Source organism: Solanum tuberosum, unplaced genomic scaffold (genome assembly GCF_000226075.1).
Source record: "Solanum tuberosum cultivar DM 1-3 516 R44 unplaced genomic scaffold, SolTub_3.0 scf00810, whole genome shotgun sequence".
Taxonomy (NCBI): domain Eukaryota; kingdom Viridiplantae; phylum Streptophyta; class Magnoliopsida; order Solanales; family Solanaceae; genus Solanum; species Solanum tuberosum.
The window spans coordinates 89,156-106,952 of NW_006239721.1; the positions used below are offsets into that span (position 1 = coordinate 89,156).

A 17,797-nucleotide genomic window follows, 5' to 3' on the forward strand; every position below is an offset into this window, starting at 1 on the left:
AGTAAAGAGTAAAGAGTAAAGTTTGAAGTCCTTTTCTTCAAAAGTATATGGGGACTAAGTATTCTCAAATAGATTTAAAATGTTTTCACATTTAAATAGGAACGGAAACTGAAATTTTCAAAGAGCCTTCGGGCCAGTTTTCAGAAAAGAGATATAGCTTTCTAAATGAAGCAAGCAGGGAAACTAAGATTTCCGAGATGGCTTTTGAGCTAAGTTTTTGAGCACTAATCTCAAATTACAGAAGAAGTATGTTTTTAAACATAAAGAACTAAGTATTTTTTGGGAGTAGTATTGAGCACCGATATGGGGATGCGAGTTCATATTAACTCAAGTCTCCATAAACCATGTAGCCATCATGGGTAGAAAAGGGTCATACTTTTTAGATGAATCCTTTACGCATAGACTAGTGGATCCACTTAGTGAGTTAGCTTCCTATATCACGGCAAGGTATAGGATGGGCCTCGGCAGCGTGAGGTAAAGCGTTGTATCATCACTATAGTTCTTAAGTGATGGTTGTCGGTTAGAGAAACTCCCACAACAGTAGTAGCATGGTTCCTCAATGATAAAAATACAAGTAACTCAATACAATATGCTAGGGGTGTACAAAGCCGAACCGAAAACCGAATCAAACCGCAAATCGAGTCAACCCGGAAAAAAAATCCGACTAGTGATTTGGTTTGACTTGGTTTGGTTTTGAAAAAAAAACCCGACTATATTTGGGTTGGTTTGGTTTTAACTAAAAAAAACCAACCCAAGACCAAACCAACCCGAATTTATATATATAATTTTTAAAATTTTATTTTATACATAAAAATATTTACTTTGATATAATTTTTTAAATATTTCTTATACTTTTTCCATAGTTTTTATCTTTTAATATATTATTTCAAGTTTGAAACTTAGAATTATGAATGGGCCAATAAAGATTATAGTCCACAGATGTTGGTAATTATAATAAAGCTTAAAATCAAAAATCAAAATAAATACTAAATGCAAAAAAGAAAATCAATTCAACACTAAGAATGACAATAATATTGAATATTTGTTCTTTAGTTTTACATTGGTTTAGACAATTAAAATACATAATCTAATTTTAACATTTTTTAAGTATTTAGTCATGTAACTAATACTTATTAAACTTTATTTTAGCATGATTTAGTACTTTTAAATTATGATCATTTTCATTACGACTTGTTAATTTTCAATATTTATTTTACGCGATTTCATTATTATTATTTTTGTTGGATATTTTAGTGTCATTAATCATATCATATTGTGTTATATTTCTAAGAAACATCTTAGATATTTGTATTTTGGTAGGACTAAAGAAATATTTGAAGTACAAGTAAATTATATGTTTGTATGAATACTTTACCGGAAAAATCCGAAACATCCCGAAAAACCGAAAAACCCGAAAAAATCTGAAAAAACCCGAGTTTTATTGGTTTGGTTTGGTTTATAAATTTAAAAATCCAACACAAATGGTTTGATTTGATATTTGAAAAACCCGTACCAACCCGACCATGTACACCCCTACAATATGCACTAATAATTTAAAAACACTTATCCTATGTTGGTTCAATTATAATTATTTACTAATAAGCTTTAATTTAGTAATATTAATTCTATTTTACAACACCATATACTATATATACGATACACACGTGCAACGCACGTGCCGTAAAACTAGTTTTATTATAAGCGAGATCACCTAAGTCATTGGACTATACTTATCTCACCAATAACTACATTTCGAAATGGGTTTCTTACCAATAATTGTATAGGTGACAAAAATAATTTCAACAAAAATGTTTGCATGTATATGTAATATATATATAGGTATTGTATTAATAGATATGTAATGTATCGATATAATTGGTATACATAATGTATAACTATGTATGAGAAATGTTATACATCCATATACATTGGTTATACATTGCAGCCGTTCATATTAATTCCTCAAGGAGATGATTTTTTTTATCACGATCAACTCAAATCTCTTCTAAACATGAGTTACAAATTTTAGATATAAATTCCTTTTGATATTTCGAATCTTTTAATATATTATTTACTCTAAATGATTCTCTTTTATGACATATCAAATTTTAAAATTTAAGCTTCCAAACTCTTTAATGAAGAATTGTTCCATTTTTATTTCTCATGCTCTTTCTTTCTTTTTCTTTTTCCATGGTTGCTTTTTCAAAGCAAAACGAAAGAGTGTAAAAAAAAAAAAGTGCAAACTTATACTTGAGCATTAAGAACTAAATGGACAAGTCAAATTTCCGCCACTTTGAAAGAAAACAAAACAAAAAACACTAACCAATATTAAAATAAACAATTCATTGCAAATCCATGAATTTAGTGTAACATGGGAAATGTGACAACTTTGCCCTTATTGCACCAATCGAAGAAGAAGAAGAGTTTTGTGAAAATGCATTGCGATGCTTTCCTATGCAATCCGTCCAAACATATTTTTATATTAGTAAAATTTAATTTTAAAATGCGCATACCCTTTATGAAATAACTTCTAGCCCCACAAATATCTCTGAATCATTTTAGATCACAAGTTTTAAAAGTCTTTCTTTCTTTGTTAAATTTCGTGTCAAGTCAAACTAACTCATACTCCATACGTTCCTATTTATATATCACCATTTTAGATTTCACGTGCATTAAGAAACTAAAAAAGTTTACTATTCTACCCTTATTTAATTTTTTTTAAAGTCAAAATTTCAGTCAATGAACATGAATTAATTTATTTTGATTAATTAATTTGACCAATAAACATGAATTATTTACTTAATTTTTCTATGTTAGCCAAATATTTTTTCAAGGCTAATAATTCACAGGGGTAAAATAAGAAGAATAATATCATTTATGCATTAATTTTGTGAAATGACAAATATTAAGAACCATCTAATTTCAGTAAAAGCAATATATAAATAAGAACGGATCAGGGAGTATAAATTGAGACGGAGAGAGTAAAAAATAATAATCAAATTATTTTGAGTAAGAAACTTTGATCCAATGAAAATTTTGTCTAATTTTCCCTTTCAAAATTGCATCAAGAGTACTCCTTAACTAATTACAAAACCCTGAAGGGTAGCTCGGCTGGTAAAGGCCTAAGGACAAAATCCTTCACGTCGCCAGTTCGAGCCCCAGCAGGGCCACTGGAGGCATTACAAACTGGCTGCGTCTCCAGGCCCCCGTGGAACTAATCGTGGTGCACCCGCCTTGAAACAGCGGGACCCGGTGGGTACAGCTAGTCAGGTTCACAAAGCGACACCCGGAAACCACGGATAAAAAAAAAAAAAACTAATTACAAAAACAAAGACAATTAGAAAAAACTGTTCTTATTCACTTTCCATCTAGCAATAATTCTATAAAAGAAATATTAAATTGATGAACTATATATAGTAAAAAGAGAGAAAAATATGACTATTAGTTATCCCAAGGTATATGATACAACTTAGATGGTTTAAGTCCCCTAGTAACATTGAAATAATTGAGTGTATGAATCCACTTCTCTTGATTCTTTAGAAGATGAACTGCAATGGTGTCTGGCCATAGTTCATGCGTGCATCGCGTAGGCGGCTCAGGATAATTGTACATTGACCATTTAGCATTGTACCTATGTCTAGCTCGATGTCCATCTCGTAACCACTCTCCAAATACCTTATCTTCTGGTCCTTCTAAATGAGTTTTCGGAATATCAGATTGTTTTATCCATTCAACTATATCCCAACTCACTAAATAACCCATTCCTGACATGTAATGTACAAAAGGGTCCATACTAGGACATGGTATAACATAACCATAGTACAAATCTTCCCTAGGTAATGGCCTTAAAGATTGTACAAAATTTTCAAGACGTATATACGTATCATCATCCGTTTTCATCACGTAATGATAAGGTGGATAATAAAGTTGGTCAGAAAACATTTCTGGTAAGCTTGAAAAATATGTATATGTCTTACCTTTGTTCATATTTTCTTGACAATTGAGGATGATAATATCATCGTAACGCATTATTTCAAGTGCTACTAATACTTTTTGATCTTCTTTTGTTAAGTTGCAAAAAACAAACTTTATGTCAATTTTTGCACCTATTATTGGAGATTGTGTACCATAGATTAGACGTAAGAAGTGTCTCTTTTGGTATTGATCGGGAAGTGTTAAGATTCCTATGAGAATTCGGATTTCGTCATTGTTGGTTGACAATGTAGATGAATTTATATCAAGAAAGTTTTTTGTAGAAGAATGAGTAATATTCGTTTGAGAAAAAGCACATCTACTGAACTTTAAAAAGCTATCGAATCGAATTTGGTTGATTGAAGCTATAATACAAAGGAAAATAATGAAGAAAAAAGAGGAAATGATGAAACGTTGGCTATTTGGTTTGTATGTTTTCATGGTAACATGTAAAGCAAAAATTTGTGAAGAAAAGAAGTTGAAGAGGGAATATTTGAGAGAATGAGTTGGGAGATTAATGGAAGACATTATTTCAATGTGAAAATTAATTAGATATCATAAAGTGTACAATATTTGCTTGAGTTTAAAGATTTTAGTTGGCTATATCGTGTTACTCAGTCTACCACTTTTGACTTTTCATCACGTGGACAAAATAAGTAAAAAATTAGGGTACAATCCATTATATATCTCTCTTCCCACTACGATACTCAGTGCTTAGAAAAAAATAAAATATTCCATCCGTCTTTTATTTTGATGACAAGGGAAATTCATAGTCGCTATCTTTTGAATGCGCACAAGGTAAAACCTCTGCTCCTATACAATAGCTCACAAACTACATAGGAGAGGTAACTCGCACTAGGCAAGCCCGACACGACGAGCTCGACCCAAAAAGCAAACCCCTTGCTTTCGCTGGCAAAGGGTTTCAAACTTGATACCTCCAACATGGAAGTCTCAAGCCCAAACCACTAGGCCACCCCGAAGGGTTCATCCATCTTATTTTATGTGTCATTTTTATCATTTAGTCCGTCTTAAAAAAATGTTATCTTATTATTATAAAAAATAATTTTCTTACCTGAATGAAATTATATACAATCATTTAACTACGTAAATAATTATTAAGGGGTCACTGTTTCTCATAGTTTACAATAAATTCATTTTCATTTTAGTTTATTTATTTCAGTTCTGTTTTATTTGCAAGACATTTTGGATTCTTTTATATTAGTAAACTGATTAGTGGTTCTTGCGCCTTTTTTTTAATGAAGGGGTCAAATTTGTAGTGGTGTTAGAATTTTCTTTAAAGGGTTTAAAATATAAAAAAGTAAATCTACGAAAAAGTCCGAGAGGTGGTTTAATACCCATTATATATATAAAAAAAATAATTTTAATTATGTATAAAAAATATAATTTTCTGTCAAAGTGGAATCGGTGTATTTTATATGCTTTGTGGGTGGGGTGGGGGGGAGAGAGGGGGTTGCCTTTCCGTGGGTTGCAATTTAGAGGTGGCTGTACTTTGCAGTCACATGCATGCATGTATTCTATCTTGGCGGAAGGTGTTATTGAAGTTGGCCTAACTTTAGCCTCACTTCACATTTGGCTTGCTTGCATTTTTAGTCAAATTGTCAAATGTATTTGTACTACTTAGTTTGGTATTTTTGCATGACATGTTACTACTATTCACCATACTTTTAATTAATTTCAAGACGTTTACTATTTCAAATCAATTCACGTCAAATTAGGAGAACAAAAAAAAGAGGGATTAGTGCAACACTTTTTAACTGTTTATACAAACTTGATCTCATACAAACGGAATCCCTAAGACATAAGCAGAGGAAAATATTTTGTATAGAAATGATCTAGTTGAGATGTTATAGCTAATTTTGTCTATCACACTAGATTTGTAAACTTATGCAAAACTATACAAGTTTTGCATAAGTTTTGTCAAAACCTTAATTTTTGCGAAACAACTATTGAAACAATGGATCGAGCTTAACCTCCCTTAGATTTGTAATTTCATTCATCGATTCTCATTTACACACTGTCCAACTCCGTCCAAATGAGACTTTCCAAAAACATTCACAATGTACTTGTGATCAATTAACAAAAAAAATACAGTTTTGATTACACAACTTGCTTTGATTTTCTGATTAGTGGTTATTTAATAATGGATCACTTAAGAAACCTATCAGATATTTTTCTTGTAAAGATGATCGCAAATTCGTTAACCATGAATTGGTTTTGGTCTATTGAACAGTGAGTGTAATGATTTGGTCGGTCATTCTTGGAAAGCTTCGTGATCTTACCGTTTTCCCCCTCCCAATATTGATCCCGAGTCTTTTATGATTAAGTTTTGAAAGTTGGTTTCGAACTTTGAGTTTAAAGTTGAGAATTTTGTAAGTTTTGAGTTTGAAAGGCTAATTTTGTTAAGAAAGTGATTTTCGGTGTCTTTTAGAGTTTCGAGGGTCGGAATGGAATTCCGTCGATTCTATCATCCCAGAATGTGGAATATGGTCTGTGAGAGTTGTCGATTTTAGATTTGGAGTCTTTTTTAGGATTTGAGGTCCTAAGTTGTGAAATCGTAGAAATTTAGCCTTTGGGTTGACTTTGGTCAACATTCGGGGTTCGGATGCTCAGATAGAAATTTCGAGAGTTCCGTTGAATTCAGGGGAGGATTTTAGGCTTATGTGAGGTCTTGGTTGGTTTTTGAGAGGTTTCGAACTTGTTTTAGTCTTTTTAGGTGTTGTATTAGTTTCTTGTGGTTTTAACGGATGTCGGGTCAATGAGACCTCAAATTCATGTTTCGATGGTTCTATTGAGTCTGGAACGTCGAGTATGATTGATTTGCGTATGTGGTTTGTGTGCATGGGGCTTCAAACGAATCCCGAGAGTCCTTTTGATATTTTGAGAGTTGGCTGATTTTTCTGATGCTGGTATTTTTCGCTTTCGCGAAGGGTGCCTCGTGATCGCGTTGTTTGCGAGACCCTGGTCGTGAAAGAGAAGGGTCTTAGTTAAGCGGGGTTCTCTTAAGTGAACCATGGGTCACGATCGTGATATTTGTGAAAGTGAACCCTAATTCGCAAAAGTGAAGGTCTCCACTTTTGCGACATCAGAGAGAGTTTATGTCTGAAAATTTTGGGGTTTAAGCCCCATTTTTCATTTTTGAGCTTGGCAAAATCCTTGGAGGCGATTTTGAAAGGATTTATTGTGCTAAATCGTTTGGGTAAGCTTTTGTGATCCTAAAACTTCATTTCTTTGTGATTGTTTATGGATTTTAACATCAAAATTTGGGATTTTGATAGGTAAATGACAAGGTTTTTCAAGAACTCAAGCTCTAAACTAAAATATAGATTATGAACTGATTTTGAGTCCTTTTTCGAAATGGTTTTCACCAATAAGTTCCTAAGGCCTTTAGCAACATTTTCAAGTATTGATTTCGGATTCAAACCTTCTTTTAGAAATCGATTTTTGAGTGGATTGACCCATTTTTCAAAGAAATTGATGTGGTAATGTTGTTTTCAAAAAATTATTGTGAATACTTGATTGATATATATTGTGTAGCTTTGAACATTAGTCGGAAGAGAAAAACTCAACTCTTGTAGGGAGTTATTGATCGATTTACGAGAAGTGATCGCCTTAATCTTGTGTTCTAGTAGAATTCATGTATTTCCTTCACTGTTTGTGTATTGGGAGTAATGAAAATGAGGTGAAGGGTTATTTGTGCACTTGATAAATTTTAATGAACAAAAAGGGGTTAAAATGAAACGGCTATGTGATGATCATAATGTTTGTGAATGACCTTGTTGTAAGCCTTAGTGATTGATTGATGAAATACTTGATAGCATGAAAGTGGACTTGAATTGCATAAATTGTTGTCTCTTCTGTGTGTTGTGATATTGCATGTATTGTAGTCCTGGGTTCACTCTTGCTAGCTGGGTGGCTTAGGCCCATGGGAGTGGACTGGCTGAGCGGCCTAGATTGATTGTCACTCTTGCTAGCTGGGTTGAGAGTTGACTGGACTTGATGGTTACTTGGGTTGGGAGCCCAACTTTCAGTTCGTGGTACTCTTTCTTAGTAGACTTAGCTATTCTGTGTACCTATTAGGCTTATGGGGTCCGTTCGGGTTTTACTTTAACTTGTGCACGAGTAAACCTTCTGAGCTTATGGGGTCCAGTTAGGTTCAATTAGCTATACTTAGATTTACTTTTGGTGTGCTCATGTGCTTTGTTTTCATACTTGCTTTGACCTCTGTGTGTGTCTAGATTCTATTTTTTCAAAGTGTTTTTACCTTTCTTGCTCAGTCGGCATTTGATGCCTATTAAATACCTTTGTTTTGATACTTATGCTACTCTCTTTATCTTTTTTTTTGTGATGCAAGTCCTAGTACCAGCTACCAACAATGATCGATTGTGCCATCTTTTGCACCTTGTGGATATCAGAGACGAGGGTGAGTACTTGGCGTTCTGGATCAGCCTGTCTCATTCTATTTATATATTAGCTAGCCTTTTGCTTCTGAGACGGCTTATGGTGGTCCACTTTTGAGACTTGTATTTATTTATATTAGACAACTCTGTACTCGTGACTTATAGGTTCTAAGAGGGTTTCTATATATATAGTTTTTGGTTTGCTTCTATTTCTGTCTTTTCTTATTGCTAGTGCTATTTTTAGTTAGTTCTACCCTTGTACTCATTACTTGTCGTTCTGGCTACGGATTGACTTCCTTACTTGTGGATTATAGTAGGTGTCATCATGACTCGAGAAGTCGGATTGTGACATTTCTGATGGATGATAAATTAAAAATTGTTATTTCTTCCTAATCCCTTTAATTCAAACATCTAATCTTATATATTATGAAGTTTTTTCTTCATATATTTTTTGTCAAAGTTAAGAAATAACAAATGATTCAACAACATAATGCTAACAAAAAATGATAACCAAGAAAGAACATAGTGCTAACCTATAATGCACAACACCAGCCAGCAGTCCAGCATCAAAATAGCATATCAAAGACTTTTTACTTCACCATTGTAGACTCAAATTCCACCTGATATATAAAACATAATTTTCATGCGAACAAATGTCGCTTGACACACCTCAGGGAAAATGTAGCTCCGCCCCTGCTTGCAACATGCTCAAAGGAAACACATGAATATTTTGGCAACTATAAAAACATTATTGAGTACGCAAAGCGTATATCTACCAAATGGGCACATTTTTACGACATTGCTTTAGACAAGCTAAGTACCTCTCTAAACTATGACCGAAATTTCAGTGGCACACCTAAACTTAACTAGATTCCTATTACCCTCCTAAACTATTTCAAAATGGAATAAGCACACCCCAAAAACTGACGTGACAGAGAGAGTGTGCACATTAAGTGCTGACCTCGGATGAATGATTTGATGAATCTAACATATTTGAAATGCATTTTATGATCAAATTTTCCTCTTGATTTGCATCCGGGAGGTTTCATATGAGTTTCACTGCGTGTTTGAAGATTGATATTTTATTGTCATTGAGCTTTAGTGGTACTACATAATTCAAATGAGCTCCAACTGGTGTTTGTATTGAACCATCAGATCTGTTGTGGGAATAAAATCTTGGCAGCAACTAGTTTGGCAGCCACATTTGTTGAACTTTGCCACAAATGTGAAAGTTGGCAAGTCACAAATGTGAAAGTTGGCAAGCCATTTGTGGAAGTAGGTAGTCAAAGTTTGGTAGAATTTTGGTAGAATTTGGCAGCCAAATTTTGTGAAATTTGACTACCACATTATGTCACTAATGATGAAATCAAGAGGTTCAAAAACTCTATAAATAGAGTAGTAATTGAACACTTGAAGATACACCAAAATAGAGAAGCAATAGAGAGTAATCCACAAACTATTTCTTAGTTTGTGAGAAAATAGTGTGGAAGTAATATTGTTGTGAGTTGTAAGAAATAAAAGGAGTGTTGAGTAGTAGTCTTTTGACACTATCAAGTTTTTTATCAATATTATTGTATTACTTATGTGAGTATCATATTTACCCTATTTAAATATTTGGTATCGTTGTTACTCTCTTCCTATTGCTATTTAGTTTGGACATTATCCTGGGTGTGATTAACATTTTGTCCAACAACATGGTATTAGAGCCATGTCAAATAATAGTCCATTGTCCTTGCAGTTCTCCTGTATCACAAGAGAAAATTATGAAAAATGGTGTCTATGAATGAAAGTCATTCTTGGCTCTCAAGATGTTTGGGACATTGTAGACAAAGGGTATACAGAACCCGCTAATGAAGAAACTTTGTCCTCAAATGAAAACGAGGTCTTATTAAAAACAAGAAAGAAAGATCAACAGGCCCTCACTCTTATCCATCAATGTTTGGATGATGGCATGTTTGAGAAGGTGGCTGATGCAACTATCTCAAAAGAAGCTTGGGAGATTTTACAAAATTCTCTCCAAGGAATCGATAAAGTAAAGAAGATAAAACTTCAAACTCTAAGGGCTGACTTTGAAGTTTTTAAAATGAAAGAATCCGAATCCATTTCAAATTTATGTTCAAGATTGATGGATGTTGTAAATCAACTAAGAAGATATGGGGAGGAAGTAAATGATGTGCATGTGGTAGAAAAGATCCTTCATTCTTTAACACCTAAATTTGATTATGTGGTGTGTGCTATTGAGGAGTCTAAAGATTAAGACTCTATGGCGGTAGAACAATTGGAAGGTTCTTTACTAGTCCACGAAGAGAAAATGGAAAGGAGAAAAAGAAGAGCCACTAGAGCAATTTCTTAAAACTCAGGCATCCTTCAAAGGATTTGAAGGTGAGAAAAGTTACAAAAGAAATGGACAATGGCGAGGCCGTGGAGGTCGTAGAGGCCGAGGAAGAGGAAGAAGTTATACTAATCATTTCAACAATAAAGATAAAAGTCACCAGTCATTCAGAGGTGGTCAACGAGGAGGTAGAGGACGTGGAGCTTACCAAGGTACAAATGAAATGAGGTATGCCAAATCTAAAATTGAATGTTATAATTTCCATAAAATTGGACATTACTCTTGGGAATGTCGTAGTAATGTTGAAGAGACAGTTAATCTTGTTGACAACAACAAAGACAAAGATGAGTCAACGTTGTTATTAGCACTCAAAGAAGAAGATACAAATAATTGAAGTTTATGGTATCTTGACAATGGAGCAATCAATCATATGTGTGGCCACAAAGATAAGTTTGTGGAGATAAAGAAGACGGTGAAAGGTAATGTATCTTTTGTAGATACCTCAAAGATCCAAATTGAAGGGACAAGTACGATTCTGATATCCTGTAATGGTGGTGGCCATAAATTGATTAACAATGTTTATTATGTGCCAAAATTTAAAAGTATTATTTTGAGTTTAGGTCAACTTCTTGAAAGAGGATATGATATTCATATGAAAAATATATATGCATCTTTGGCTTAGAGATTCAAGTAACAACTTAATTGCTAAAGTTCATATGACAAAGAATAGGTTGTTTCCTTTGAATCTTAAAATCATCGATGCAAAGTGTTTGAAGGCCAATGTGCAAGATGACTCATGGTGTTGGCATATGAGATTTGGGCACTTGAACTTTGAAGCGCTCAAATCAATGGGAGACAAGAACATAGTTGATGGGATACCGCCATCAACCATCCAAATCAATTGTGTGAAGCTTGTCTTCTTGAAAAACATGCAAGGAGGAGTTTTTCAAAGGAGACTACATCAAGAACAAGTAAGCCACTTCAACTTATACACACCGATGTGTGTGGTCCAATCGATCCACCTTATTTTGGTAAAAGAAAATACTTCTTGCTCTTTATTGATGATTTCAGTCGGAAGACTTGGGTATACTTCTTGAAGCAAAAATCTGAAGTTTTTGTTGCCTTTAAAAATTTCAAAGCACTTGTAGAAAAAGAAAGTGGCTATGAAATAAAAACATTAAGGTCCGATAGAGGAGGCGAATTCACTTCAAAAGAATTTAATGACTTTTGTCAATCTCATGGAATTTGTCGCCCTATAACGGTACCTTACTCGCCCCAACAAAATGGAGTTGTGGAAAGAAAGAATAGAACAATTCTTAATATGGCTAGATGTATGTTGAAAGCTAAACATCTACCAAAAGAATTTTGGGCCAAGGCTGTTTCTTGTGCAGTGTATTTGAGCAACAGGTGTCCAGCAAAAAATGTACGAGATTAGACACATCAAGAAGCATGGAGCGGAAGAAAGCCAAATGTCAAGCACTTGAGAATCTTTGGGAGCATAACATATGCTCATGTTTCACATCAAGGGAGAGCTAAACTTGAAGATCGGAGTGTCAAGTATGTGTTTATTGGCTATGACGTGAGTTCAAAAGGCTATAAATTGTACAATCCAAGCAATAACAAGGTGGTGGTGTGAGTCGTGATGTTGAATTTGATGAAGAAGCATCATGGAATTGGGAGACTCTGGAAGAAAGAACATATGATTTTCTTCCATACTTTGGAGATAAAGAAGAATAAGAGACCATGACACCTGCACAGGATGCAACCCCGCCTCCTTCACCAATAAATGTTGCATCTCCATCTTCTCAAGAGAGTTCAAGTGAAAGACCACATAGGATGAGGAACATCCAAGAACTCTATGATGACACAGACGAAATTACTAATTTTGATTTTTTGTGTTGTCTATTTGCTGATAGTTAACCAATGAATTTTGATGAAGTTGTTACTGACAAAAGGTGGAGACAAGCCATGAAGGAGGAGATCCAGTCAATAGAGAAGAACAACACTTGGGAGTTAACAACTCTTCCCGAGGACCATCGGGCAATTGGAGTCAAATGGGTATACAAGACGAAGAAAAATGCTCATGGAGAGGTAGAGAGATACAAAGCAAGACTTATGGCTAAAGGCTACAAATAAAGGCATTGCATCGACTATGAGGAAGTATATGCGCCTGTTACTCGCATGGAGACAATCTGTCTATTGATCTCTTTAGCGATGCAAATAAAGTGGAATATCAATCAACTAGATGTCAAATTAGCATTCTTGAATGTATATCTTGAAGAAGAAGTCTATGTTCAGCAACCATTGGGTTTTGTGGTTAAAAATCATGAAGATAAGGTGTTGAGGTTGAAGAAAGCCTTATATGGGTTGAAGCAAGCTCCACGAGCTTGGAATAGTCGCATTGAAAAATACTTTCAAGACAATGGGTTTACTCGTTGTCTCCATGAATATGCTCTTCACATTAAAGTTCACACTAATAGAGATATTCTGCTTGTTTGTCTTTATGTTGATGATCTCATTCTAATGGGTAACGACCCATCTTTATTTGAAGCTTTCAAGAAATCTATGTCCCTTGAGTTTGAGATGACGAACATAAGGCTCATGTCATATTACTTGGGCCTAGAAGTGAAGCAAATGGAGGAAGATATTTTCATATCTCAAGAAAGCTATACAAAAGAGATTTTGAATAAGTTCGACATGTTTGATTGCAACCCTGTGAACACCCCAATGGAAAGTGGAACAAAATTGTCAAAGTTTGATGATGGAGAAAAGGTGGACTCCATTCTGTTCAAAAGTCTGGTAGGAAGTTTGAGGTACTTGACATGTACGAGACCAGATATACTCTTTGCGGTTGGAGTAGTAAGTCACTTCATGGAAGCTCCTACCTCCACTCACTTGAAGGTCGCTAAAAGAATTCTTCGTTACCTAAAAGGTACAATAAACCTTGGACTATTTTATTCTTCTTTCGATGATTTTAATCTTGTGGGATATTGTGTAGTGATTATGCGGGAGATGTTGATGATAGAAAAAACACATTTGGTTTTGTGTTTTTCTTGGGTGATTGTGTTATTTCTTGGAGTTCAAAGAAACAATCAATTGTTACTCTTTTGACTTGTGAAGCTGAATACGTGGAAGCGACATCATGTACGTGTCATGCTATTTGGTTGAGGAGATTGTTGAAGGAACTCAATTTGCCGCAAATTGAAGCCATAATGATTTGTGTTGATAACAAATCTGCGCAAGCACTTGCAAAGAATCCAGTGTATCATGATCGGAGAAAGCACATAGACACAAGGTATCACTTTATCCGAGAATGCATTGCCAAGAAAGAGGTAGAGCTCAAGTATGTGAAATCTCATGATCAAGTTGCAGATATCTTTACAAAGCCTCTTAAGTTTGAAGATTTTCAGAGATTGAGATCAAGCCTTGGAGTAAAGAAGAAAAATCAAAATTAAGGGAGAGATTTGTGGGAACAAAATCTTGGCAGCAACTAGTTTGGCAACCACATTTGTTGAACTTACTTGCCACAAATGTGAAAGTTGGCAAGCCACATTTGTGGAAGTAGGTAGTCAAAGTTTGGTAGAACTTTGGTAGAGTTTGGCAGCCAAATTTTGTGAAATTTGGCTACCACATTATGTCACTAATGATGTAATCAAGAGGTTCAAAAACTCTATAAATAGAGTAGTAATTGAACACTTGAAGATACACCAAAAATAGAGAAGCAATAGAGAGTAGAGAGAGTAATCCACAAACTATTTCTTAGTTTGTGAGAAAATAGTGTGGAAGTAATATTGTTGTGAGTTGTAAGAAATAAAAGGAGTGTTGAGTAGTAGTCTTTTGACACTATCAAGTTTTTCATCAATATTATTGTATTACTTATTTGTGTATCATATTTACCCCATTTAAATATTTGGTGTCGTTGTTACTCTCTTCCTATTGCTATTTAGTTTGGACATTATCCTGGGTGTGATTATCACTTTGTCCAACATCTGTATCGTAATTTCGGAATCATAACAAAAAGAATCGCCACATTTGAAGTTTGTATGAGGAAGTTATGATAGTTGTTGATGGTGCTGGTGTTTTGCCAAAGAAAGTCTTGTAGGATCTTTCGTTGTTGCTTAGGATTATTGAAAGAAGTTAGTGACAATTAATTAAAAAACAAAAACTTAATTGGCATTAAAATGCTTTTAGAGACATTTAATACTCTTTGTAAATGTCTCTAAAGCATATAGGGACATTAGATCGAAAGACACAATTAACTAATGTCGGTAAAATTTTAGCTATCTTTGTTAATGTGCATATTTATTATCGCTAAAAATTATTTTTACTGTAATGTATCCTGGTTGGAGGAGAAATTACCTAACGTCTAGTATTCTCTCATGCTTGGGGCCAATTATATTTCTATTTTAGAAAAACAACCTATCAAAAATAGGATTATTACCAAGGAATTTTCAAGTATTTATCGTATATAATAGTAGATCTTGAGATTTATAAAGTTATGCCGAGATACATGCTTGCATATGGTGGAGTCTTAGTAGCTCAGTTGGCAGGCTTCCTGAACTCCCACCTTGTTGGTGAGGGTTCGATTCCCCACATGGTAGTCCCCTCCCATATATCCCCTTCCCTACCTAGAAAAGTGACTCCATGCCCAAGCTCGAACATCAGACCTTTGATTAAGGATGAATGTTTACTTACCACTCTATTACAACATTTGATGATATGAACTATGAAGATTGGATCCACTTTTACTTTTACAAAAAGCTTAATAACTCAAAAATCATTTACTTAGTATTTTCTTATGCATGATATACAGAGGCACTTTTCCTTTTTTCATTTATCATATTACAACCTCGCTATTAATCTTATTAAGTTTATTTATTGCTAGCTAAATTTTTGGTTTCAAATCAAGATTAATTATTTGTCAATGAAAACTTTATGAATGTGTTATAATTGAAGTTAAAAATGCTTTGCTATACTTTATTTTTGTCCACCAGTGTATGTAAACTAACTGAACTTTTATTTAGTTCAACTGGAATGTACATTAATTAACTAGGAATATGTTATTTATAAACCCGGATCCATAACCATTTAATGTGGTATTGGGCTGCTTTGCTATAATTGATCTTGGCCTGTTCAAGTCCGACTCAACAACAATGGGCACCGAGCATCTCCTCAGCCATGACCAGAGGATGCAACCGTGCTCCCAAACATCTTGAGTATGGGACACTTGATCCCGGTGTCACCCTTGTGGACCCGCCTATCTCCAGAGCAACGTATCCTTGAGCCACGTCTACAAATTAAACTGTATTGTTTTAAGGGTAAATAATATTTTTTTTACAAAAACATGGAAATAAATACATCCTCAGATATGCATTTAATGGTGAAAACTATCTATCTTATCCTTTGAGAAGGATATGTAAACCACCCACGACTTTATTACTATGGCCAATAAATGCACGCCCACCAAATTGGAAAAACACACCAAGTATGCACTCTAGATAATAAATCCTTACTGCAAAATATCATCTCAAACTTCATATTTCTTACTCCCTCTATCCATAATTATTTGTCCACTTTTAAATTGGCACGCCAAAACAATAATTGACATAGTGAGTTTACCATTTTACTCTTATTAATTATGAAGTGGGTGAATTAAAAATTTAAGATTTTCAAGAAGTTCTACCTTTTCATAGTAATTAATTGATGGCATAATAGGTTAAAATAATTTGTCCTTTCTTGATTAGTCAAAATGGACAAGTAATTAGGAACAACTAAAAAAGAAAAAGTGGAGAAGTAATTAGGAATAAAGGGAGTATTAAAGAGTGCTGAAAAAGTAAATTCACCCACACCCTTAGTAGAGGAAAAATTTAAAAAGATGGAGAGAATTTGTACTCTAGCATAATTGGTTGGAAAAATTCTTCTGAAAAAACTAGAAAAATAAAAGCATGATTTTTTTTGTTTTAGAACTGTAATGTCGATCTGTTGAAATATGTGACAATTTCATCTTAAATCTTGAGCTGTTAGAGAGAGCACATTTCTATTATTTAGTTGTATTCTCAACACATCCTCTCATGTGCGGGCCTGATTTTTATTTTCATGGGCCAAGTACGTGAGTATTCTTTTTGATATGGGTGGCGATGGAAATTCGATCTTAGGACTTGTGCATGCTCTGCTACCATGTAAGAGTTGGAAAAATATTGTCAACAATGTGTACGATTAATTTCACGAGGTACTTGCTATTTATGTCTCAAACAAGAATTCAAACAAAGAGAAAGTCTCACTGTTCAAAACAAGAACAGGAAATAGTGTTGTTGTGATACTCCCAAACAAAATGGAACAATCTTTTATGAATTTCAAGTGGCTAGTATCATACATCTATTGCTCAATTCTTGTTATGTCTATGACAGTCTCAACCTTTGATGAACAAGTTTTACTAGACTTCAAAAGTAGAATCACTAATGATCCATTCCAAGTCATGTCTTCTTGGAACAATTCTCTCCATTACTGCAATTGGACAGGCATAACATGCAACCCCTCCTTTCAAAGAGTCATGATTCTTGACTTGAGATCACTAAAGCTCGTTGGATCCATACCGCCTTCTATTGGGAATCTCACATTCCTAACTGTAGACACGTAATTTTTGACCGAATTTAAGGTATTACACCATTTTTAGTACATAAATATTGCTTTTATATAAAAATTAAATATTTTATTTTTTCATCGTATTTTAGTAAGTTTATTTTAGAAGATTGAAAAACTACAAAAAATATATGTTTTCTTTTAATTTTAATAAATAAGCTAGTATTTCTTAATTATATTTTTAGACTAGCTATTTGACTTTTGTTAGTTTAAAAAATAATTAAATAATATTCTTATTATATTATATTATTTTATAAAATAAAGATAAAAAATAAACCTAAAACTAACCTACACTACCCCATTAACCCCTTATACTACTACCCACTCCACTCACAACCCCACAGTCCCACATTAATCCATCACTCCCCTCAACCACACACACGTACCACACACTACTAAACATCAACAACACACCCCTTCAACCCATATACACAAA

At 34.0% G+C, this 17,797-nt stretch overlaps 1 protein-coding gene across 1 annotated transcript; it reads right to left on the minus strand.

Moving 5' to 3' along the window:
- Positions 1-3,435: 3,435 nt before the first annotated feature.
- On the minus strand, positions 3,436-4,522 carry LOC102600684 (uncharacterized). Its single transcript, XM_006367482.2, has one exon. The coding sequence runs from the start codon at positions 4,498-4,500 to the stop codon at positions 3,442-3,444; it is 1,059 nt and encodes a 352-aa protein (XP_006367544.2). The 5' UTR covers positions 4,501-4,522; the 3' UTR covers positions 3,436-3,441.
- Between the last annotated feature and the right edge of the window lie 13,275 nt (positions 4,523-17,797).

Excerpts from the sequence above, each read along its gene's own strand:
- LOC102600684 (XM_006367482.2), bottom strand. The coding sequence starts at position 4,500 with ATGTCTTCCATTAATCTCCCAACTCATTCTCTCAAATATTCCCTCTTC.